Source organism: Pelodiscus sinensis, chromosome 2, assembly GCF_049634645.1.
Source record: "Pelodiscus sinensis isolate JC-2024 chromosome 2, ASM4963464v1, whole genome shotgun sequence".
In the NCBI taxonomy this organism is placed as follows: domain Eukaryota; kingdom Metazoa; phylum Chordata; order Testudines; family Trionychidae; genus Pelodiscus; species Pelodiscus sinensis.
In genome coordinates, this window is record NC_134712.1 from 240,399,204 (window position 1) to 240,423,426 (window position 24,223).

The window sequence follows — 24,223 nt, forward strand, 5'->3', positions numbered from 1 at the left end:
TCAGTGTTTCATCCTAAAGTAGACAGTTACTGTATGTTGTTCAGTGCTGTTTCCTTTACTTTTTTTATAGGTCTTAGTCAAGTTATATCCTCAATTGTAGGACCCTGTTGGATCTAAACATAAATATTTTCAGGACTTAAAGGATCCTATTTGAATCACTGGCTACCTGCATCTATAATTGTAGGTGACATTTTTGGTGACCGTTGTCTTGGCCATAAGAGCTGGGGCATTTGTATGGTGACCTCCTTTTTTAAGGATAAGGTCTACTTGCATCCTCCTCCAAAATTTGTTCCAAAAGTGGGTGTTCTCTTTCCTCATCAACCAGCGAATTAATGTGACTGTATTCAACTCAAAATCATATGTGACCATGAAGGAAGAGTGCCTTGGGCATGCCTTGGACATCAGAAGAGCCATGACATTTTATCTGAACAAAAACTTTGTAAATTGTCCCATCTGTTTGTAGCCATGGGAACACAGTAAGCAGACAATGGCTACGTCTACACTGGCCCCTTTTCCGGAAGGGACATGTAAATTTCACCTATCGTAGTAGGGAAATCCGCGGGGGATTTAAATATCCCCCGCGGCATTTAAATAAAAATGTCCGCCGCTTTTTTCCGGCTTTTAAAAAAGCCGGAAAAGAGCGTCTACACTGGCCCCGATCCTCCGGAAAAAGCGCCCTTTTCCGGAGGCTCTTATTCCTACTTTGAAGTAGGAATAAGAGCCTCCGGAAAAGGGCGCTTTTTCCGGAGGATCGGGGCCAGTGTAGACGCTCTTTTCCGGCTTTTTTAAAAGCCGGAAAAAAGCGGCGGACATTTTTATTTAAATGCCGCGGGGGATATTTAAATCCCCCGCGGATTTCCCTACTACGATAGGTGAAATTTACATGTCCCTTCCGGAAAAGGGGCCAGTGTAGACAAGCCCAATGTGTCTCCGTTCATAATTTCTTCTTGGACTGCATTTTGCATATGCATGTTACAGTTTAGCTAATGTTGCTCCACCAAGCAGAGTCACATATTATTCAACAAGGTCACAATGATCTTGACAGCTTTTCTGTCACGTTCAAGTTGGAGATGTTTGAAGAGCAGTAACCTGGTCCTCAGTCCACATGTTTGTCTTCCACTATATTGTGGCTCAAGACTCCAGAGACTGTTAGAGTGGGATGGGTTCCAGTTTTTACTGAAATAGACTCCAATGGAATGCACACGTGTGGTCACTTGGAGAGAAAATGTTCTGTAATTGTTGAAAGCCACTGCTCTAATATGATGATTTTTCCCCCAAGATCAAATGGAACTTCATACTATTGTGTAAGCTTTGCTTCTAATACGTTGCCTCAGAGGAGTACACATAGGGGGCTTCTACCAAAAATGACTCCCTTCCAATTGTGACTTTCTTGGGCCAAATCTTATGCTGGTTAAACTATTATAACTTCTTTGAAACCAATGGAACTATGACAATTTATATTAATGATCAAGTTCTGAGTAGGGATGTAAGCAACTAGTCAGCTACCTGATAAGCATATGCTTATCTGGTAGTCAAGTAGTGACTTGGCTAGTTGCTCCCCTTCCCCCCAGCTGCTTCTCTCAGAGAGACAGAAAGGGGGCAAGGAGCTGGTGCTGGTGCTGGTGGGAGCTGGCTTTTAAGCACCGTCTGCTTCTTCAGTGGGGAGGCAGAGGTGTAGTGGGGGACCAGGCGCGAACTGGGAATCAGCTGTCCTAGCTCACGCCTGGTCCCAGACACTGTGCCCTGCCTTTTAAGCATATTAAGAGCTTGGAAGCTCTTAATACATTTAAGAAGCAGAAGTGTAGCATCTGGGACCTGGCAGCTCTTAATATATTTAAAAGGCAGAGGCACAGTGGGGTTGGTTCCAGGGGAAGGAGCTAACCCCGCTGTAGCTTTGCAGTTTCTCCCCTTATCAACTAATTAAATTGTCGATGGAAAGCCCATTGACTGCTTGATTAGCTGATTAAACACAATTTAACATCCCTAGTTCTGAATATATAGATTGGTGTCAGTTCAAAGGTAAGCATGTTTCATGGAAATTTTGTTTGAATTTGGAAAGCTTTTGCTCTCTTGTAACTTAGGGCTGAAATTTACAGTTTCATACTTAACACATGGCTATTCCTTGGTTTTATAAAATGTCTTAGCCAGATTTAGCACACATTCAAAATTAGTTATGGGAGACTGAAAACCAGCTACTAACCACTTTGAGTAGGAAATCTTCAGATTTTAAAAAACTTGAAACTCAATGTTCAGTAAAGATCACTTGTGGCCTGTTGGTACCAACCAGGGAAGCCTCCCTTCTTGAAAATCTGCTTGTATGAGGACACAAAGATGCCAGTCTAAATGCTAGAGATGTCTCTCAAGGCATCCAGTACAGCAAGTGAAGAGGCTGATATGGGAGGCCAATTGAGCCTGTATCAGGCTTCCCAAGCCCTGGATCTGTTCTTAACAGAGTGTCTTTTGTGAGAGTAGGAAAAGTTTCTGGAGGAGGCCCTGGATTCTGTGAAATGGGGGACCCAGAGACTCACTTTGAACTCCGACAAGGAGTAAGATTATTCCAAAAGCCATGGTAGTGAGGTACCAAGAGGAGTCCTTGGATATCAGGATGTAGATCTATGTCAAGTCTGTGGTACTAATGGCAGTATTGAAGGCTTCCTAGCTATCAGTACCATGTGATGAGATTAAGGTGGTAATGGGGTTCCAGACATCATTATTAAAAAGGCAGATAAGGGTAGTAACAGACCTGGGAATGATGGAGGGGTCAGCAGAGACCCTAACACTGATGCCGATGACCATGGAACATGCAATAGTACCGGTAGAAGATCTTTGCCTAAAATCAGTAGTGATGGTGGCACAGTCGCGTAGGCCTCTGATGGTGTTGGCCCCAAAATGGATTGTTGCCCCTCCATAAGCAGTGACAGGGCTGGATTACCCAATCGGCAGACTAAGCACGGGCTTAGGGCACCAGCAAACCTGGGGCACAAAAAAAAAAAAAGATTTTACTGTATAGTATTTTTTATTTTGAATTACATATGGGGAGAGGGCACCATAATCTTTTCAGTGCTTAGGGCCTCTAAAGGTCTTAATCCGGCCTTGAGCAGTGATAAAGCAGAGCTTCAGAGAAATTGATGCAGTCGTTTTATGCTTCAAATGGAGAGCTATTATGCTTGAAAGAGGATGGCCTTGTTGAAGGTGATCTCCTATGGTCTCTGTCTGCTGGCAGTTCCGGGGGAACATCCTAGAGGCGGGGTTAGTGAGCTCCCTCTTGCCATTCAAGGAGATTGTGATGCTGGGCGAATAGCAGCTTTCAGGAAATAAGAACATAAGAATGGCTATACTGGGTCAGACCAAAGGTCCATCTAGCCCAATATCCTTTTGACAGTGGCCAATGCCAGATGCCCCAGAGGGAGTGAACAGAAATAGGCAATCATCAAGTGATCTCTCTCCCCTGCCATCCATTTCCAGCCCCTGACAGACAGAGGCTAGGAACACCATTCTTACTCATTCTGGCTAATGATATGTAAGGTACTCTTCTTTCTGTTTTTTCATTCTAGATTTGAAGCCCCCAGCAGATTAGACACTTGTCTCTAATGTTGACACTCACCCAAAACTTTAAGCAGTGAGAGTGTAGGCCACAAACAGGCATTGATTTACAACCATCAAAAGCAAAGCTTAAAACCAAGGGACCTTGGCATAGGTTCTACCTGATAGATGTGGACCTGAGGCCTGCCAGAACCTAATAAAATAAAAGAAAAAAGTCAAGAAAAAACTAAATAAAAAAGGATGATCAAAGGGCAGAACAAACATTGCCAGATAAAAAGACTAACTGTAAGCAACTTTGTCCATAGAGGCAGGTTATATACAGGTATGCTTTGACTATTGGACAGAAGCTAAAACAAGGGGGGTGGGAAAGCTTCTCCTCTTATAGCCTCAGGTGGTGGGTATGAAGAAACCAGGCACAAGTGGGTCTGCTTGTGAGGGTACCACCAGGGAAACATTTTCAGCGTCAGTGTACAAGATGAGTACACACCTACAAAGTAATGGATATAGGCAAGTACTCAAAAGAAAAACTTCCCTCCTCTCTCTCCCTTCTGCCCTTATTAACTTCATCCATCCCTCATTATCATCTATCCTATTTTTTAAAAATATTTTTTTTATTTCTTAAAAACATAAGAATGGCTATGCTGGGTCAGCCCAATGGTTCATCTAGCCAAGTATCATGTCTTCCAAAAGTGACTGGTGCCAGATGCTTCAGAGGGAGTGAACAGAACATGGCCCTTTATCACGTGATCCAACCAATCATCCAGTCTTAGCTTCCAGCCACCAGAGGTTTATGGACACCTGAAGAATGGGTTGCACTCTCTGACAAATTTGGCTAATAGCCATTGATCGACCTATTCGCCATGAACTTTTCAAATGCTTTTTTAACCGTATTATACATTTGACTTTAACAAGTTCCACAGATTCACTGTGTGAAGTCCTTCCTTAGGTTTGTTTTAAACCTGCTGACTATTTATTTAATCACGTGACCTCTGATTCTTATGTTGTTTTAAAGGATAAATAACATTTTCTTATCACTTTCTCCATATCATTCATGATTTTTTTAGACCTCTTATCATATCTCCCCATAGCAGTCTCTTTCTCAAGATGAACAGTTCAAGTATTTTTTAATCTCTCCTGATAAGGCAGCTGTTCCCCATACTCCTAGTGGTTTTTGTTGCCCTTCTCTGTACTTTCCCCAGTTCCAATATTTTTTGAGATGAGTTGATCAGAGCATCGTTCAATATTCAAGGTGTGGTCATATCAAGGATATTTATTGTGGCATTTTCTTTCTTATGATATATCCCTTTCCTAAAGGTTCCTAATATTCTGTTCAATTTTTTTTTTACTGACACTGCATAATGAGCAGATGTTTTTAAAAAACTATCCACAATGACTCAGATCTTTTTGGAGTGATAACAGCTATTTTAGACCCCATCATTTGATATGTACAGTGGGGATTTCTTTTTTCGAATGTGCCTTTCTTTGCACTTACCAACATTGAATTACATTTGCTGTTTCGTTGCTCCATCACCCAGTTCTGTCAGGTTCCTTTGTAACTTTGCACTCAACTTTGGAACTAACTTTCTTGAGTAACTTTTATATCATCTGCAAATTTTGCTACCTCATGGTTTACCCTCTTTTCTGGATCATTTATGAATATGTTGACATTGCATGTAGTTTCTCTTGCTTCTTTTGTATCCCTAAGTGCAGGAGATGGATATGCCGCCATCAATTTACAGGATACCTACTTCCATGTGGCAATTTGCCCTGGCTAATAGGCAATTCCTAAGGCTTGTGGTAGGTGGAAAAACTGCCACTTAACCATTCCATCCTTTGGACTGTCATCATCACTGCGATTTTCACCAAATACATGGCTATAGTGGCAGCCTATCTGCACTGGGGCCATCCCTACCTGGACAACTGGTTTGTTCAGGATTGGTTCAGTCATCAGGTAGGGACCAGTATTCATTCAGTTCTTCAGTTGTTCTGCAACTTGTTCCTGAAAAGAAAAAGCCAGTTTTGTCATCTCTTCAAAGTAACAAGTTGATTGGGACTTCATCCTGGATTTGACTTCAGACGGGGCTTGCCTGCCTCATCCCAGATCCCTGTCTTTATGGGACCTCTGTGTCATTCAGAGTATACCCATGAATCACAGTGAGGAATTGCTTCAGGCACCTAGGTCACATGGCTACTCAAATATGTGACCGCTCATGTTAGGCTGCAGCCCTGGGGAATGTGTACATGTCTTGAGTCAGTCTGCCACTGTCGTGTTCAGGAACTAGACAAATTAGTATTAATCCCAGATGGAATGTTACTGTCTCTGAATTATTAGATGTCAGCACAATATATTAGGAGAAATCTCGTTCTTTCCATTTTTCCCCTCCTATGACTTTGGTGAAAGGTGCTTCAGTTATGGGGTGAAGAGCTCATTTGGGTGATCTTGAAATTCCCATGGAGCACCAATGAGGTAAGTTTACATATAAACTTTCTCAAATGACATGCAGTATTCCAAGCATGACAGCACTTCCTGCCACACATTCAGGGCTAGGCCATCCAGATACTCTCTGGGAACACAGTGGTGTTTTGTACAAACAAGCAGGAAAATGCCACATCAGATTGCGGGCATCAGGAGGCATTCAGGTTGTGGAATTACTGCATATATAGCTCAGTACCTCTCAAGGACTCTCACCTGCTGGGATTTCAGAATAGCTTGGTAGACCATCTGAGGAGTTCTTTCAATATGGATCATAAATAGTCTCTCAACATAGCTCTTTGAGGATTGTTTTTCTTAGGAAGTTTCTTGACAGTGGATCATAGCTTGGCAAAACCGGAAAAGTCCCCAGTTTTGTCCAGGAGCAGGTGACAATCCCAAGTCCATCTTGGATGCTTTCCTGTTCCCTGTGGGACATGGACTTGCTATATGTGTACCAACCAGTGACACTTTCTCCATGTTGTTGTCAAGATGAGGGATGAATGAGACAGACAGAGTGATCCTCATAGCTTCAGGCTGGCCAAGGCAGCCTTGTGCTTAGACCTGCATAGGCTATCCACCCAAGAACCTTTGCATCTTCCACAAAGAAAAGACTTGATATACCAGAATCTCATGGTGCGGTTCATTTATGTTTAAACATAGAGGCAGTCTGCATACTGCATGGTAAGTGGCAGTCCAGACTGTCTTGGTTGTTGGATGTCTTCTACAGATGCTACTTGCATTCTTAAATTGAAGCATTTCTTTGCCTGGATAGCGAAGTGATTTTTCTACAGAGCCCATAGTCTAGAATTCTTTGAATAATCTTTTACATCTCAAAGAGTCAGGTCTAATAGTTAGCTCCATTAAAATACACTTGGTAGTATTTCTAGCTTTTCACCCATGTATTTACAGCCAGTGTTTTTCTCCAATCTTGTGACAACCAGATTCCTAAATTAGGTTGCTTCTACCTGTTGAGGATCCAGCTGCATTTTTGGACTTGAATTTAGTTCTATCTGCCCTTATGTGACCCTTCATATGAGCCCTCAGCCTCCTGCTTTTTTGTTACAACTTAGTAAAAGTGGCTTTCTTGGTAGACATCAGTTCTGCTAAAAGAGTGGGAGAACTTTGTGTGTCTGGTAACAGATTCCCCATATATTTTATTCCACAAAGACAAAGTGCAACTTAGACTGCACTGTCATTTTTTTTCTTAGAAGGTATCAGATTTCCCCGGAATCTGTCTATATTTGTAGGTCTTTTTTTCAAAAGTCACGTGCTCACAGGGATGAACAGAAATTGTGTACATTAGATGTGTGCCAAGCCATAGCTTTTTACCTGAGCGGAGTAAAGTTCTTTGGAAGTACAGACAATTGAGTTCTTAGTCGATTTTTCATATAGAATCAAACTCTGGAATGCACATGTGCAAACAGAACCCTGAGACATGCATTGACCACAGCAGAATTGAGGGTAGAGAGTGATCTGTATTGAAAATCCTCAAAAGGAGAGTGTTTCTTCAGGAAAACCAAGAAAATTAAATATAAAAGCTGTTAATATAATCTCAGGGATGAGTAGATTATGTCAGTAAAGACACAGTTTAGGTTCTCATAATAATACTAACATTTATTATTGATTAGACTGCTAAATGTTCTCTTTTATATTCTGTTTAAATTTGCAAACTTAACAATACATTAATATAGCCTTTTACAATTTATGCACAAATGTACCAGAGACCTTTTTATGTGATTGTGTGGTGTATGTGTAGTTGAGATGATTAGTGTTCCACTCAGTATTGAGCATATTAGAAGTATGTAACTGACGTAACTTCAGCATCAATATGTGTCTGGATAGCCAGCAAGCAGTACTTTAACTGTACACTTGAGGGCTCTGTAGGCTGTGAGGAATGGTGCAGAAGCAATTACAGTGGAAGACTATTTTAAGTAGATTGGCGCATTGTACCTATGCAGTGTTTAATGTTGGCTGGGCTATTTGGCTATTTGCCATAATTGGCTTTCCATTCCCTTGATTGGAATCATAGATAAAAATTTGCTAATCCACTTTGTTGGCTGAAAGTATTAGAAAAGTAATCCATCTTTTAAAACTGCCCTAGCAAAATCATAAGGTATAAAGATTTTTTTATAGAATAATGAGATTAATGAAAACTGTAAAGCTTAAGTAATTTTAAACAATTTTCTATGGTTTCAAGGAAAAAAATAGTCTAGGCAGCATGAAGGCATAAACACTTAGATGTTTTTTCCCTTGTGTGTATAAAAAAAAATTTTTTTTAAATCTTGCACGTGCTCTTAAAACTTAGATATATGTATGTGTAAAATTTTACAATAATTCTTGTTTAATGTGCCTTATGTTCAGAATTTTTTGATTATATTTAAATTGTTTTATTTTTCCTAGGGGATCAGAGCACGTATTTTGGAAACAATTGTTATGCTTATTCTTCTTGGGCTGCTTATCCTTGGAATAGTGTGGGTGGCTTCAGCTCTCATTGACAATGATGCTACCAGTATGGAGTCTTTGTATGGTATGTAATATTTTAAAAAATAAGTTTCATTGTTAACTGCAGGGAACCTTTTTTAGATCGGGGCCACTAACCCAAAGAAAATTCAGACGGGGAGGGACACAGTAGGGGCTGGTATGTCAGCAGGGCTCCCCAATGCTGGGAGAGAGGACCCTTGAGTCCTGGGGGCCGGATCCAGGTAAGCTGGGGTTGCATCTGGCCTCTAGGCCGTAGGTTCCCCACCCTGGTGTACAGGATAGAAGTGGGTGTTTTCAATTAAAATTCATTGATAATAAATTCCCATACTGCACTCATTATTTTAACAGTTGTAACCCATTCTAATCAGAATCTGATTTTTGTATTCAGCTGGTATTTTTATGTGACCTTACAGCATACTGATGACATTCAGATTTTTTGTTCACTGTGTGCACATACCTAATGTTAGAAACAGGTTTCTCAAGTAGCTTTTTTAAAAGATACAGCATTTGGTTTTTCTTCTCAAAGTGTCAAAGAGATTGTTATCCACAATTTTATACAACTTAATTCTTGATTTACTTTTTAAAATTGTATTTTACCATCCTGAAAAAGCCATTTCCTTAAATTGTTCTAACTTAAGGAAAGATTTGAGTCTAAGCTAGTCACACTCAAAACTAAATTGTTCTTAGTTTCACTAAGTACTAATAAATAGATTAAAATAGAGCATAAACAGCGTATATTTAATAAGCTATTACTATGTTGAAAATTTTCTTTACAGATCTTTGGGAATTCTACCTCCCTTATTTATATTCCTGTATATCACTCATGGGATGTTTATTACTTCTTTGTAAGTATTTTCCTTATTATTGTAGAAGAAAAGTAATATTTTTAGATTATAGGAGGTTCAGGTGATTAACTGCATATAATTTGAGGATGAAAAAGGAACGAATTAGAGGTATTGTGACACTTTCCCAGGTGTGTGGGTTTTTTTTCGCTTGGGTATTTTCTAAAATATTTTGCTACTGGTAGATTTGTGCTCCCAAGGAGGATTTTTTTCTTTTAAAAACTTCAGACTTTTTCTGAAATATGTAAGTAAGTAGAATTAGTATTTTTCACCTTAGGACAATAGGACCTTAGAGCAATTTGCAGATGAAAGTACATGGTATCCACATTTTTATAAAGTGAGGGGGGAAAAAACCACTATTGTACAAGGAGTCAGGACAGAAATTGATCCAGAACTTAGTCTCATGATATAGTCACTAGGCAGTTTTTCCTCCTAGAATCATAGGGCTGGAAGAGAAGTCAGCAAGTCCAGCCCCCTGCCCAAAGTGGAACCAAGCCCAACTAAATCATCCCAGCCAGGGCTTTGTCAAGCAGAGACTTAAACCTCTAGGGATGGAGATTTCACCTCCTCGCTAGGTAGCCCATTCCAATACTTCTCCACCCTCCTAGTGAAATAGTTTTTCCTAGTATCCAACCTAGACCTCCCCCACTGTAACTTGAGCCCATTGCTTCTTGTTCTGCCATCCATCACTATGGAGAACAGCCTCTCTCCATCCTCTTTGGAACCTCCCTTCAGGAAGTTGAAGGCTGCTATCAAATCTCCCTCACTCTTCTCTTCTGCAGACTAAATAAGCCCAAATCCCTCAGCCTTTCTTCGTAGGTCACGTGCTCCAGTCCCCTAATCATTTTCGTCACCCTCTGCTGGACCCTCTCCAATGTGTCCACATCTTTTCTGTAGTAGGAGGCCCAGAATGGGACACAGTACTCCAGACGTGGCCTCGCTAGTGCCGAATAAAGGGGAATAATCACTTCTCTAGGTCTGCTGGCAGTGCTCCTCCTAATGCACCCTAATGCCCCATTAGCCTTCTTGGCTCTAAGAGCACGCTGTTGACTCATATCCAGCTTCTCATTCACTGGAATCCCAGGTACTTTTCTGCTGAACTGCTGCCTAGCCAGTTGGTCCCCAGCCTGTAACAATGCTTTGGATTCTTCCATCCCAAGTGCAGGACTGCGGCACTTGTCCTTGTTGAACCTCATCAGATTTCTTTTGGCCCAATCTTCTAATCTGTCTAGGTCACTCTGGACCCTATCCCTGCCCTCCAACGTATCTACCTCTAGCTTAATGTCATCTGCAAACTTGCTGAGAGTGCAATCCGTCCCCTCATCCAGGTCATTAATGAAGATGTTGAATAAAACCAGTCCTAGAAACCGATCCTTGGAGCACTCCACTTGAAACCGACCGCCAACCAGACATTGAGCCATAGATCACTACCCGTTGGGCCCGACAATCTGGCCAGCTTTCTATCCACCTTATAATCCATTTATCCGATCCATATTTCCTTAACTTGCTGGCAAGAATATTGTGGGAGACTGTATCAGAAACTTTGCTAAACTCAAGGTATATCACATCCACTGACTTCCCCATGTCTGTAGAACCAGTTACCTCATCATAAAAGCTAATCAGATTGGTCAGGCATGACTTTTCCGTAAAAAGTATTTCCGCAAAATCATGCCAGTCTAGATGTAGCCTACATGTTTTGTTAGTCTATAAAGTGTTACCAGACCATTTGTTGTTTTTAAAGTTTATCCTGTACAGATTAACTTGGCAACCCCCTGAAGCTTTTAAAATAAAGGACATCATATCTTGTAGATCCTTGTTTTTTCCCTCTGTCCAAATTATCACCTCCGGTATCTCCCACATACTCTCACACTCTTTGAGGCAAAGGTGTTCTTCATGACCTTTTAGCGCTAGAGATATGTTAATATGTACCCAATGTATGCATACATCAGTATTGAGAACTATCTGACTTTAAGAGACTTTTTAGTGGTAATGACTTCATTAGTAGTGTTTTAAATGAGAGAGTTTTATAAAACTGAGAAATTTACTGACGCTATTATCTTAATAAGATAAGAGGCAAATCTACCTTCATCTATTTGTGTAAAGCCACAGCTAACCATTTATTCGAGTATATGGCAACAGATATATAAAGAGTAGCTAGGTTAAATAATTAAAGGGATTTTTGATTACATTCTTCTCCATGCTGGCAAAAAGTTTTTCACCACCAGTTTGTAATCTCAGAACAGGCACGGGGGGTTGTTCAATATTCAGTGATATCTGTGATATCTCTAGTGCGATGGTGGAGTATAGAGGTCTAATCAAAATGTTGCTGAAAAAGAACTTTATTCAGTTATAAGTAAGAGTATGTTTGGATTATGGATATAATTAGCCACATTTTCTAGCCAAGGTTAACTATACCTTTTCCTTCATAGTATGCACGCCAGTGGGACTTTCACGAATGTTTACAGTGATGGGTCAGTTGCTGGTAAAGCCAACAGTAAGTACAATATTTTGCTATACTTTTGACAGTATTTTAAAATGAATGTACAGTAACATAGCCATATTCAAAAAAATTCTTTTTGCAAAATAAATTGCACATTAAACAATGTGCTACTGGATTGTAAAAATTTCTGGTCTCTCCACTTAAAAAGCAGTGCTCCATTTTTCACACAGTGTAGCCCCAGTCCAGCAAAGATTTAAACATGTGCTTAACTTCAGTAGCCATGTGATTACTGACATGCTTAAAATTAAGCATTTACAGAAGTCTGTAGATCCATGGCCTGAGTTGCTCTTATTGGGATTGAGTGTACAATTTTTTTCATGTTTTTATTTTTAAATTACTATTTTAATTTATAATTCCCGGGTCTGTAAGCCATATGTATTTACTTACTTTAGAATAACTAAATTTAAGCAATAGTATATATGTGGATAGTAACTTTACTGTCTAATTCCACTAGGTTTTCATAGTTAGTACAGAAATAGTGAATAGGTAAAAAATAGAACATCTTGATTTTATACTAGGCTATATCTCTGCTCCTCATTAAACTTTTGTGTAGTGGTATTTATTTTTTCCAACTTAACTGACTAGCTTAATATAGTGTATGCAATATGATTGAAATAAACATTGCCAGTAGTAAGATTTTTGTTTGTGGTAATGCTCAGTGTTTGTCAGATATTTTCTAAACACTTGCCTGACTTCTGCTTTAAAGTACTCACAGTCCAAGGACAAATGAGAGAGGTTGGGGAGGTGGTTAAGCAATAGGGAATTGGTTTACTAGGCAACTTGGTTCACTATAGGCAGCATGACGTAGATGGGTCTCTGAAATAGGGACTTAAATGTGGAAGTAAGTGGTAGTGACCTTGTGTGAATTCAAGGAAGCTTATATGGTACATGAATGCATCATGAAAGAAGGCATGGAGATGATATTGTCAGAGCATTAACTGAATATTGCCCAATATTTTTGGGAATAAAGTGATCGGTAAAACCCTACCTGTGACACTGGAGAGCAAAACACAGTTCGCAGCTATTAGGTTTTTAAAACTCAAATGCTCTATAGTTACACAAATCCCAACCACTTCAATTGCATGCTTTTCACAACTTCACTTGCAATTTACCTGCTTGAAATTTCAGACTCCATGAAAACAGTTTTGTCATGTAAACTTTACAATAAATGTTTCTACAAACTGTAATTCTTTTGTGTTGTAGTCTAGTCAAATGTGAAGTTATTAGCTGTTTTTGATCTTTTTTGTGTGTGTGCACGAAGTAATTACATTTTTTGGTGTAGTGTAGTTGACTGAATCTAGCTTAAACTGCTCATACTCCCCCCACCCACAAAAATTCCTTTGGACTGAGACTAAACAGAAAGTTTCAGACCAAAAGAAATCTTATGGGAAAATTAACCATATGAAAATCAGATTGTAATTGAAGTTCTGAATATCTTTTAATAATAGACAGTGTGATGATCTTTTATGCAGCCGTATTGTTTCGTAATGTTTATTATCTTAAAAAGTAGGTTTTAATTTAAAAAATAGACTCTCAAATTCAATCAGGGTATCACATATAAACGAATGTGTTTGATTAGAATTTGCATTTTCTAATTTCAGATCCTTGAAGACCTAGATGAACAGATCTACATCATCACTTTAGAGGAAGAAGCAATCCAGAGGAGACTAAATGGTACATGTGTTGTGTGATAATTTACTATTTAAACCAGAGAAAAAAGCACTTCCCGATCTTGAGTATTCATTTAATCATAAAACAAGTAGGGTCTCTTACCTTGTCGTAGAAGTTGTAGGCTTTCACTTTTCTCAGCTATTTCATGCCCCCATTTGCACAAGACTGTGAGGATCCTGTGTTTCTTATTTTATAACATCTATTAATGGTGATTTTCTGAGCATGTTCTGGAAGTCTTGTTTGTGATGTGAAGGTTCAGACTAATTGTCAACATTTAAGTTTTACCATTATGATCAAACATATTTCTATATTGCTACAATTGACATTACATAATTATATTCTAGTATAATTACATTCTTAGTTTAATTTGGAGAGGAATCCAGTTACTAATAAGACACCAGTTACAATAAAGAGGAAGGATTTGATGCATTTTGTGAGTGTGATGCAGTGGGGATTGTATTCACTCTTGTAGTCCCTGTATTCACTCTGTTTCCTTTGTTGTGTAATATGTGATTCTACTGTCCTGTTCTGTTCTGTAGTAAGCGTGCGTGCGTGTGTGTGCGCGCGTGCACACTTCAGTTTCTCTGGGCACTGCAACACTATCTGGATGAGGAGGGGAAGGCTGGGTATGACTCACTGGAAGTAGGTCAGTCTCTTATGTCCTGAGGACCAGGTGACCGCAGATTACCACCTTGGGCCCAGGAAGCATGACAAAGGAGTAGGCTGGGCTGCTTAGAGGGCTGAGACCAGTTGCTGGGTGTGAGAGTTTAGTTTTTGGCTGGTTTAGGGAGAAGAGAATCTAGCTGGCTTGGAGGGCTGGGCAAGGCCCAGAGCCCTGGCTCTGCGCCCTTTTATCCCCAAGATAGATTGTACTGAATGCTCCTGGTTCTTGTAATAACAAGTCTGTGCTACGTTGTGTCCCTGTCAATGAATAAACCTCCTGTTCTACTTGTTGGCTGAGCGTCACATCTGACTGTGGATGGGGATGCAGGGCCCGGTGACTCCCCCTCACTGTATGACGGTGAGCTTAGGAGATGAGTGCTCACTTGGTGTGATCCTTGATTTATTTTTAATTAAGGTGAAGATCAAGCTTAGCTTAAATTCTACGTATCTTAGCACAGGGGTGGACAATAATTTTTAATGGGGGGGAGGGCACTCCAAGATTTTAGCAAGTGTTCCAGGGCCACATTTCTATGCAGGGAGTGCAGAAGGAAGCGTGGTGTAGAGGACTGGGGTGTGTGTAGGTGGAGGTGTGGATTCTGAGAGGGAGTTTGCGTGAAAGAGAGGGTTGTGCTCTGGGGCAGGCGCTTGGGATAAAGGGTCCAGGTGGAGGTATGGGTGTAGGAAAGGATTCTGGCCTGGGGAAGGGGTTCTAGGAGGGAGTGCATGGTCTGAGAGGGAGTTGTAACCTTGGAGAAGGGGATGCAGAGGGTTTGGGTGGTGACCTGGGCCAGGGGAATGGGGTGCAGGGTAGAGAGGGGAGTATGGGTGCAAGAGAGGATTCTGGTCTGTAGAAGAGGTGTTATAGGGGGTGCAGGGTCTGGGAGGGAATTGTGACCTGGGGGAAAGGGGTGCAGAGAGAAAGGGGTACAGGGCGAAGGAGAGACAGGGTGGGGTGCTAGGGGCAGGCTCTGGCTGGGGGATGCTGATGTAGGTGGCTCCCGGCCAGCAGACCTGCAGGAACCTGAGCTGCAGTTGCAGGCAGCTCCATGTGGCTCTGTAATGGGCAGGGGGAGGGAGAGAGGAAATTTCACGAGCTGCCCCTGCCCCCTGAAAAATTTTTCAGCTTCTATTGGCCAGAAATGGGCCAATGGGAACTGAGATATTTTGCTGGGGGCTGGGGCAGTGTGTGAAGCCTCCTTCCTCCCTCTCCCTCCTCCCCTCTCCCCAGTGTCCAGAGCATAGAGCAGCAAACCTTCAAAGTGGTTGCAGGTGTTCTCTATCTAAGGTTCCTGATGAGGTGGCCTCGGGCTGTATCCAGCCCACTGGCCACCTCTTGCCCACCTCTGTCTTAGCAACTTTCCACAATCCAGTGGCTCCCAGCAGAGAATTCAAAGTAATCCATAACTGTAGATTCAGAAAGTTGCAAGGAGTTGCTATTTTTTCATATTTAGTGTAAGTTTGCGAAGCTTGCGAACAGGAGCAGCTAACAGGGAGTTTGGAGAGGGAGTTTAGAGGGGGAGGTTAGAGGGCACTAGTGACTTCGGACCTTCTTTAAACATAACTTTTATAATAATCTATATTCCAGACATTTAATAAGCCCAGTTTATACTTAAACTTATTCATAAAAGAAAAATGGAGACAGAAGCCCAGCAGCAGAGTGGGGGCTATCCTGTTTATTGCGTTGAGTGTAACATGTATGATTACCTGCCCTGTGGGCGGGTGGCGTATGTGTGCACCCGTTGCAAGGAGCTCCTGCCCCTCAGAGACCGAGTTCGGGCTTTGGAGGCCAGGGTGGCTGAACTGGAAGAACTAAGGGAAGTAGAGAGTTATGTTTATGAGACTTTCCGGGACACTAGTACTGTCCCACCTCCAGTCTGAGATTCCCAGTGCTCTTAAAGAGAATGAAAGTCTCAAGGGAACAGAGCATTCAATGGGAACAGAGGGAAACCATCCCGTGGTTAGGACCCTCCTTCCAGAGGATGTTGCCGTATCCTCTCGCACTGAGGATACCTCGGAGGGGGAGGGAATGCCATTTGTTAGGAAGAGGCAGATGTTAGTTGTGGGTGATTTGATCGTTAGAAACATAGATAGTTGGGTGTGTGATGACCGGGAGGACCGTATGGTCACTTGCCTGCCTGGTGCGAAGGTTGCGGATCTCTCAAGGCTTCTAGATAGACTTATGCGTAGTGCTGGGGAGGAGCTGGTGGTGTTGGTACATGTAGGTACCAGTGACATAGGGAAGGGTAGGAGAGATGTCCTGGAGGCCAAATTTAGGTTGCTAGGAAAGAGACTGAAATCCAGGACCTCTACGGTGACATTCTCAGAAATGCTTCCAGTTCCACGCGCAGAGCCAGGTAGGCAGGCAGAGCTTCAGAGTCTCAATGCATGGATGAGACGATGGTGTAGGGAAGAGGGGTTTGGATTTATTAGGAACTGGGGACACTTTTGGGAGAGGGGGAACCTATACAGGAAGGATGGGCTCCACCTAAACCAGGGTGGAAATTGGGAAACACTGCCCTAGACGATCAAGATATAAAAGGAACAATCAAGGACGATAAAGCCATTGCGGATAAACTAAATGATTTCTTTGCTTCAGTCTTCATGGCTGAGGACGTTAGGGAGATTCCCAAATCTGCACCGTCCTTTGTGGGTGATTAATCTGAGGAACTGTCCCAGATTGAAGTGTCATTAGAGGAGGTTTAATGTTAACAAATCTCCGGGACTGGATGGCATTCATCCAAGAGTTCTAAAAGAACTGAAATGGGAAATTGCTGAACTATTATCTATGTTTTGTAAGCTATCCTTTAAATCGGCTTCAGTACCTAATGACTGGAAGGTAGCCAACGTGACACCAATATTTAAAAAGGGCTCTAGAGGCGATCCTGGCAATTACAGACCGGTAAGTCTAACTTCAGTACCGGGCAAATTAGTTGAAAAAATAGTAAAGAATAATATTGTGAGCCATGTAGATGAACATAATTTGTTGGACAAAAGTCAACATGGTTTCTGTAAAGGGAAATCATGTCTTACTAATCTATTAGAGTTCTTTGAAGGGGTTAACAAACATGCAGACAAGGGGGATCCGGTAGATATAATATACTTAGATTTTCAGAGAGCCTTTGACAAGGTCCCTCACTAAAGACTGTTGTGTAAATTACATTGCCATGGAATAAGAGGGAAGGTCCTTTCTTGGATTGAGAACTGGTTAAAATTATTATTTTTAAAATTGTGTTTGTTTACCTTTTAAGTTGTTTTAATTCTGTTTTTTTAACTCTATGAAGAAGTCATACATCCCCAACTTATCTGACCAGTTTCATTCTAGAAAAAAGCCCTTATACATAGGTCATGCTCCTACCGCAGTGGTGTCTCACTCTAATCATTCAGAGGATGTTCCGTCTCCTGTCAATCAACCACTTCCTATTCTCTGCTACATTTTTTCCCCTTTCCCTTCAGTCTTCTGCTCTCCTTTTGGCCTCAGTTTTCCCACAACTTGTTTTGCTGTGCCTGCTCATTGGCGTTCTCTTGACCTGTTTCCCTGCAATCTTAGCTTTGGTCTTCACTCAACATTCCCTTGTCCCCTTGTTTTCTGCTTTGGGACATGCAGTGCTACCATCTTCATCAAAGTGTGGATAAACTGAATAGAAGTTTGCTTTATGACACTTTGGTTCATTATATAATATTCCTGAGACTAAATAATCGGTGTCAGGGGCCCAGTAAAATCTATTTGCAGGTTTTTCCACGACCCCTCCAGCCGAGTTGGTGGTTTAGGGGTACTTTCTTTCTCTTACCCACATTTACTTGTGCACACATTATACATCTCTTAAGAAAATTTAATGCATCCTTTTTCATGGCTGGCTACTACCAGTATTTGAGGGCAGCTCTCATTTGCCTCCACCCCAGGTGGGCTGGGGAGTGGATGGCGTGGAGCAGCAAAGCCCTTATGCACTCAGGAGTTGCCAGCTGCTCTCCCCAGGGCCGGTACCAGAGGTGATCTTTATACACACAAGCCCATTCTTCGAACCTGCTTTTGTCCTCTGGGCTTCTGGTTGCGCATAGCTTTTTCTGTTTTACCTTTTCCTCAGCTAATGCAGCTGCACTAACCCCGATTGGTTCTGCCTGTGTGACTTCCTTTGCTTGTATATCTGATGAGCTTTCATGGGCAAAACCCACTTCGATCAGATGACCTGGAGTGCAGGAGCCCAGAATTTATAACAGAAAAAGAAGAGGAAAAGAGAAGGTGCCTGTAAATTGTAGGACAAGTGCTAATGACTGAGGCTTATTGAGTGGGCTGGAAGTGACCCATACTTAGCTTTTGATGTAAATGAGAAGGTAAATTCAGGGAAGACTGGCTTTATAAGGTGACATCTAGTTAATATTTTTATTCAAGCCCAGGGAACCAGTGTTAGGTTTGAAGATGAATATCAATTCCGCATACTCTTTCTGTAATTGGCTGGTGAAATTCCTTTGTAGAAGAATGGCTACTTTTAAATCCGTTAATAAGTGCCCAGGCAGGTTAAAATGTTCCCCTACAGGTTCATGTGTGTTACCATCGTTGATGTCTGACTTGTGTCCATTTTTTTTTGTCTGTCATAAAGACCGTCCAGTTTGGCCAGTGTACATGGCAGAGGGTCTTGGAACTTGATGGTATATATCATATTAGAGCAGGAGTGGGCAAAAGGGCCTCCACGGGCTGGATCCAGCCCGCCAAGCGGATTGATCCAGCCTGCAGAAGCCCTAATGCTTTCCCGTCCCCAGGCCAATCAGGGCCTGGGGGTAAGGTGGAAGTGGGTAAAGTCTCCTCCTGCCCCGCCCTGCAAAGACTGTGCAGCACTTCAAAGTGCCATGAGCTCCTGTCAGGGCAGGAGGAGACTTCGCACATTTCTACCCACCCTACGTGTGATAGGCCTGGGGGGGGGGGAGGGCGAGGAGCATGTGAAGTTTCCTCCTGCCCTGCAAGAGGCATAGTGCTTCTAAGTTCCACAAGCTCCTTGCAGGAGCGGGGCAGGGTTGGAGGAGATTTTGAACGCTCCATCTGCCCCCAGACCAATTAGGGCTCGGGGACGGGGGGAGTACACAAAGTCAGCCAGCGGTTCTCTCTTTGGGGGGAGGGGGACCAAAGACTTCACGTACTCTCCTACCCCCAGACCAATCAGGGTCTGTGGGTGGGGAAGCAGGAAGTGTCTTGGCTCTGCCCCTTCCGCTTGAGGCTTCACCCCTTCCAGGGTGGCCCAGGGCCACTTCAAAAATTTCTGGAATGGCCCCCGGTCAAAAATTATTGCCCATCCCTGCATTAGAGGATGTGTAATTGTATGAGCCCCTGATGTTGTGGCTTTTTTGGTTAGGTCCTGTAATGGTCAGGGGCTTCCCTAGACTAGCTGCCAGCAACTGGTGCCCTAGGCGAACCATGCAATCGGCACCACCACCTCCAAACCCTTCAATGATATTGCGCCACCATTTGGCGCCCCATTTAACTTGGTGCCCTAGGCGACCGCCTAGTTCGCCTATATGGACGGGCCACCCCTGGTGATGGTGTCACTTGTATAGATGTGTGCACAGAGTTGGGAACAGGGTTGGTTGTAGGGGTAGGTTCCTGGGTGTGTTTGAGGTGTGAAGTGTGGTTGTTGGAAAGAATTTGCTTCAGATGAGGGGGTTGTCTATAGGCGAGGATTGGACTGTCTTCCAAGGCCTGTGAGAGTGAGGGATGGTTTTCCAGGATAGGTTGTAGATTGTCAATGATGCGCTGGAGGGGTTTAAGCTGGGGGCTGTAGGTGATTACTAGCAATGTTCTGTTGTTTTCCTTGTTGGCCCTGTCTTGAAGAAGCAGATTCCTGGGTACTTGTTGGGCTCTGTCAGTCTGTTTCTTCACTTCCCCAGGTGGGTATTTAATTTTTAAGAATGCTTGATAAAGTTCTTGTAGGTGTTTGTCTCTGTGGGATTGGAACAGGACCTGGCTGTAAACTAGGAGTGGGGAACCTAAGGCCAAGGGGCTGGATGTGGTCTCTGGCTTGCCTGGATCTGGCCACTGAGGTTTAGGGCCCCCTCCCAGCACTTCAGTCTACCCAGCCACTTTCCCACAGGGCTGGAGTATACACTGTACCAGCCTGGGCCCCACTAGGCTCTGGTGCGCAAGGGGAATGCGGGGTGTCTTTCTTCTCAGTCAGAGGTCACGTCAGTGAGGATTATGGTTTTTTTTGTTGTTGGTTTTTTTCTTTTTTTCCACTTTTCACTTGTGTGGCCCCCAGCTGATTTGTCTGTGAATCAGTGGCCTCCAGCCCAAAAAAGGTTCACCACCCCTGCTGTGAACAATCAGTCATTTGATTTGTCTTGGCTGGAAGCAAGAGGCATGTAGGTAAGAATAGAGCTTAGTGGGTTTCTGGTAAAGTAGGGATATTGTGCCCATTGTTTAATTGTACTATAGTGTCAAGGAAGTGGATCTGATCCAGGCAGGGGCAGATGAGGATTTTGCGGGGCCCAGGGCAGCACAATTTTGTGGGCCCCCCCCTTTGACACGGTGCATGCGTGGTGGCACCACGGTGCATGCGCGGGGCTTCTTGAAGCCCCGTGCATGTGTGGTGGCCGCCCTGCTCGCCCTGCCCTATATCCGCCCCTGGATCCAGGCTAAGGTTGATGGCAGAGTGGCAATTGAAAATCCCTTTAACATATCCCTCCGTTTACCACACTCACAGTTGTCCTTGATCAGGAATGACCCAGAGTTCAGAAGAGCATCTTATGAGTTTATCTCCCACTCTCGTGTTGGGGAGGGCACCTTGCCTGCTCCACTGGCTATTTGTTGCTCTGCTAGAAGTTGCCAGCATCCTAGAGTGTCTTAACACTTAACATAGTTCTCAGTGAGTTCAGTTTTGTGATTTTTAACTGTTAATGGGGGAGCTCCACTGCTAGCAAAGAGTGGGCCGTTTCTTGCAGCAGAGACACTATCCCAAAGCAGGGTGAATTATTAGGCCTGATTATGTGTGATTTCAGCTCTGTTGGGTGCTTCAAAACTCTGAATTGACGTTTAATCAGTTCTATTACTACCCAATGGAGGGAGAGAGGGTCAAATGATGTCTGGACCCTTCGGTAAGACCCATATCACCTGGTACAAATATCTGACTCCATTCTTTCATAACTCCTCTGGCCTTTGGCACCCATGTCCCTCTGCCTACCAAGTGCAGTATAGTTGAGTGCAAGTCCCTCAGAGTATGCTGAGCACAGTTTTGCTGCCCTTGAGTTGTGTAACAAGGATAACAACCTTTTAGTACCCCATTTCAAAAGCAAAGTGATTTGTGATCCTGTGCCAGCCAAAAGTGATAACTTGTGCAAAGCAGTCCCATCATGCTAAGCAGGATGGGTGTGTCCATGCAAACAAGATTGGTTCTGAAGTCGCCTTTCCCAGATCATTGCTAAATGACAGGGGAGAGCTCATTCAGACCCTCCTTATACGTGTTTACCAGTAAAAGGTACTATATACCTCATTTAAAATTGGATTCAAATACAGGCAGTCCCCGAGTTACGTGGATCCGACTTATGTCAGAGAAAAGCTGCTCCCCGTCTCCCTGGTCTGCTGGGGGAGCCAGCAGACCAGGGAGACGGGGAGCAAAGCGGCGGAGGACCCGGGCCGGACCTGCAGCGCTGATCTGGACCCCGGGCTCTGCCCCGGGCTTCCTGGAATCAGCTGCTGATCAGTTTCAGCAGCAGCTGACTTGGGGACGCCTGGGGTTCTTAAGTTGAATCTGTATGTAAGTCGGAAGTGGTGTCCAGATTCAGCCGCTGTTGAAACTGATCAGTTTCAGCAGCGGCTGAATCTGGATGCCAGTTCCGACTTACATACAGATTCAACTTAAGAACAAACCTACAGTCCCTATCTTGTACGTAACCCGGGGACTGCCTGTAGTCAACTTTTTACCGTCTGTTTTTTCCAGGTACCATGGTGTACCTCTTTATCTTTTGTTCTAAACCCATGCATTGCAAGTACTAGGAGGCATGATGACACCTTGTAGGCCTGTATGGATAAGATTGTGAGGGTAACTTTTTTGTCTCACTATAAGGAAACAATTATAAATCGTGATATTGACAGTTTTCCTATCTATTTAACTAAAAAAAAAAATCTTAAAAACAACAAAGTTTTTTCAGTTACAGACTAACACGCGGGGAACACGCAGGCAGCGGAGAGCCCAGACGCGCCGTGGCTGTCCTACTGCTGGCGTCCTCAGTGGCTTTGCTCCCCGTCTCCCTGGTCTGCGTCTCGATCCGCTGCCCGTGTCTCCCTGGTCTGCTGGGGGGAGAAGGGGGCGCAGCTAGTATGCCCTCCCTCTCCCCCCAGCAGACCAGGCTTTTCTCCGGACGCCTGTGTTAGAGCAGCTGGGGCACTGCTGGACCAACCCGGCAGCACCCCAGCTGCTCTGCCCCAGGCGTCCTGATTCAGCCGCTGCTGAAACTGACCAGCGTTGACTACAGGAAGCCCGAGGCAGAGTTGCTCTGCCCCGGGCTTCCTGGAATCAGCCGCTGATCAGTTTCAGCAGCAGCTGACTTGGGGACGCCTGGGGTTCTTAAGTTGAATCTGTATGTAAGTCGGAACTGGCGTCCAGATTCAGCCTGTTGAAACTGATCAGAGGCTGATTCCAGGAAGCCAGGGGCAGAGCAACTCTGCCTCGGGCTTCCTGTAGTCAGTCGCTGGTCAGTTTCAGCAGCGGCTGAATCTGGACGCCAGTTCCGACTTACATACAGATTCAACTTAAGAACAAACCTACAGTCCCTATCTTGTACGTAACCCGGGGACTGCCTGTATTTACAGCAGCTGTTGCATAGATGAGCTTTTTAGACCCAGAACACACAAAGGTGTGTTGAATGAATCTCTTTGAAGCTACTGTGGGGTAATTATAATTGTTCTTGATGTTTGATGTTAGCTAGCAACTGTAAAATGTTTGTTGCTGAATATTTTATGTTGTCATGACAATGTTTATGGTATGTGCAGACACTTTATGGAGTTCAAGTTATTATTTTTTATTCTAAGCATACTGTGTTTATTACAGTATGCTTAAAATAGCATCAACCTTTCACCAACAGAATATAATACGAATGCTAAAAATTATATTTTTATGCTGGTTTTCTCCTGTTTGGAAATCTGTTCAACTGCATTATAAATTATTATTTTTTAGTATGACCTGTTCTCAGCAGTGTCTAGTACATAGTAGGTGTTATAAAGGTACAAAAGCAGGTCTAGTCCCTGATCCTAGTTGCTGACTCTTAGATATACTCTAATTATTGTATTCTAGAAATATAATAATATAATATGCACTGTATTCCGTGCGTATAATAAAAAGGGAAATTAATATAACTATATAACTTTATTCAAGTACCAATTAGAGTTTTTGTGAGGCTCAGAAAAATGTTATAGTTTAAAAACTAATAATCACCCCTGTATCATTCCTATAATTTGTGGGTTTTGGACTGTAAGCTTTTTAGAGTAGTTACTGTCTTTATTTCTGCATACTGCCCAGTGCTAAATATATTTTTGGTGCCAATCAGCTAAAACTCATACATAGCTTCAAAAAGACAGCTCACTAGTGTAATAACAATTCACAGTAAAAACTGCATTATAACTTCATAAATGGTTGTATGAAAAATTATATCTGTGCGGACTTATATTTTTTGGGAAAAGTCAAGAAATGGTAATAACCTTTCAGTAAAGAAAAGAACAAAACAATGTATAGTCATAAGTGGTGTGATTAGTGAGCAAAAATTTCATTAATTGAATGGAATGAGTATTTCCCAACACTGTACAAGTGATAATATAAGCCAATGGTCTCCAACCTTTTTAACCACAAGATCACTTTTTTCAATGTGAGTGAAATGTAAAATCTACCTCAAACCAAATACCCTTACCCCACTTCCTTCCTGCTTGTGCTTTGAGGCCCTGCCCCTCCCCCCCCCACCTGTTTTCCGAGACCTCACCCTGTCCATCTCACTTCTTCCCAAAACTTCACTCGGTTTCACCAGGGGGTTGGGGTGCAGACTCTGCTCTTGGGCTAAGGGGTTTGGAGTGTGGGAGGG

The 24,223-nt window shown here is 42.9% G+C and overlaps 1 protein-coding gene across 4 annotated transcripts in view; it reads left to right on the forward strand.

The window, feature by feature from the left end:
- LMBR1 (limb development membrane protein 1) overlaps positions 1-24,223 on the forward strand; it is a 139,585-nt gene that overhangs the window by 85,077 nt on the left and 30,285 nt on the right. For all 4 annotated transcript variants that reach the window (XM_006129337.4, XM_006129336.4, XM_025187879.2 and 1 more), the window contains 4 exons: positions 8,417-8,543; positions 9,274-9,342; positions 11,769-11,833; positions 13,441-13,513. In XM_006129337.4, the coding sequence (XP_006129399.2) occupies positions 8,417-8,543; positions 9,274-9,342; positions 11,769-11,833; positions 13,441-13,513 (334 nt within the window). The remainder of the gene's footprint in view (positions 1-8,416; positions 8,544-9,273; positions 9,343-11,768; positions 11,834-13,440; positions 13,514-24,223) is intronic.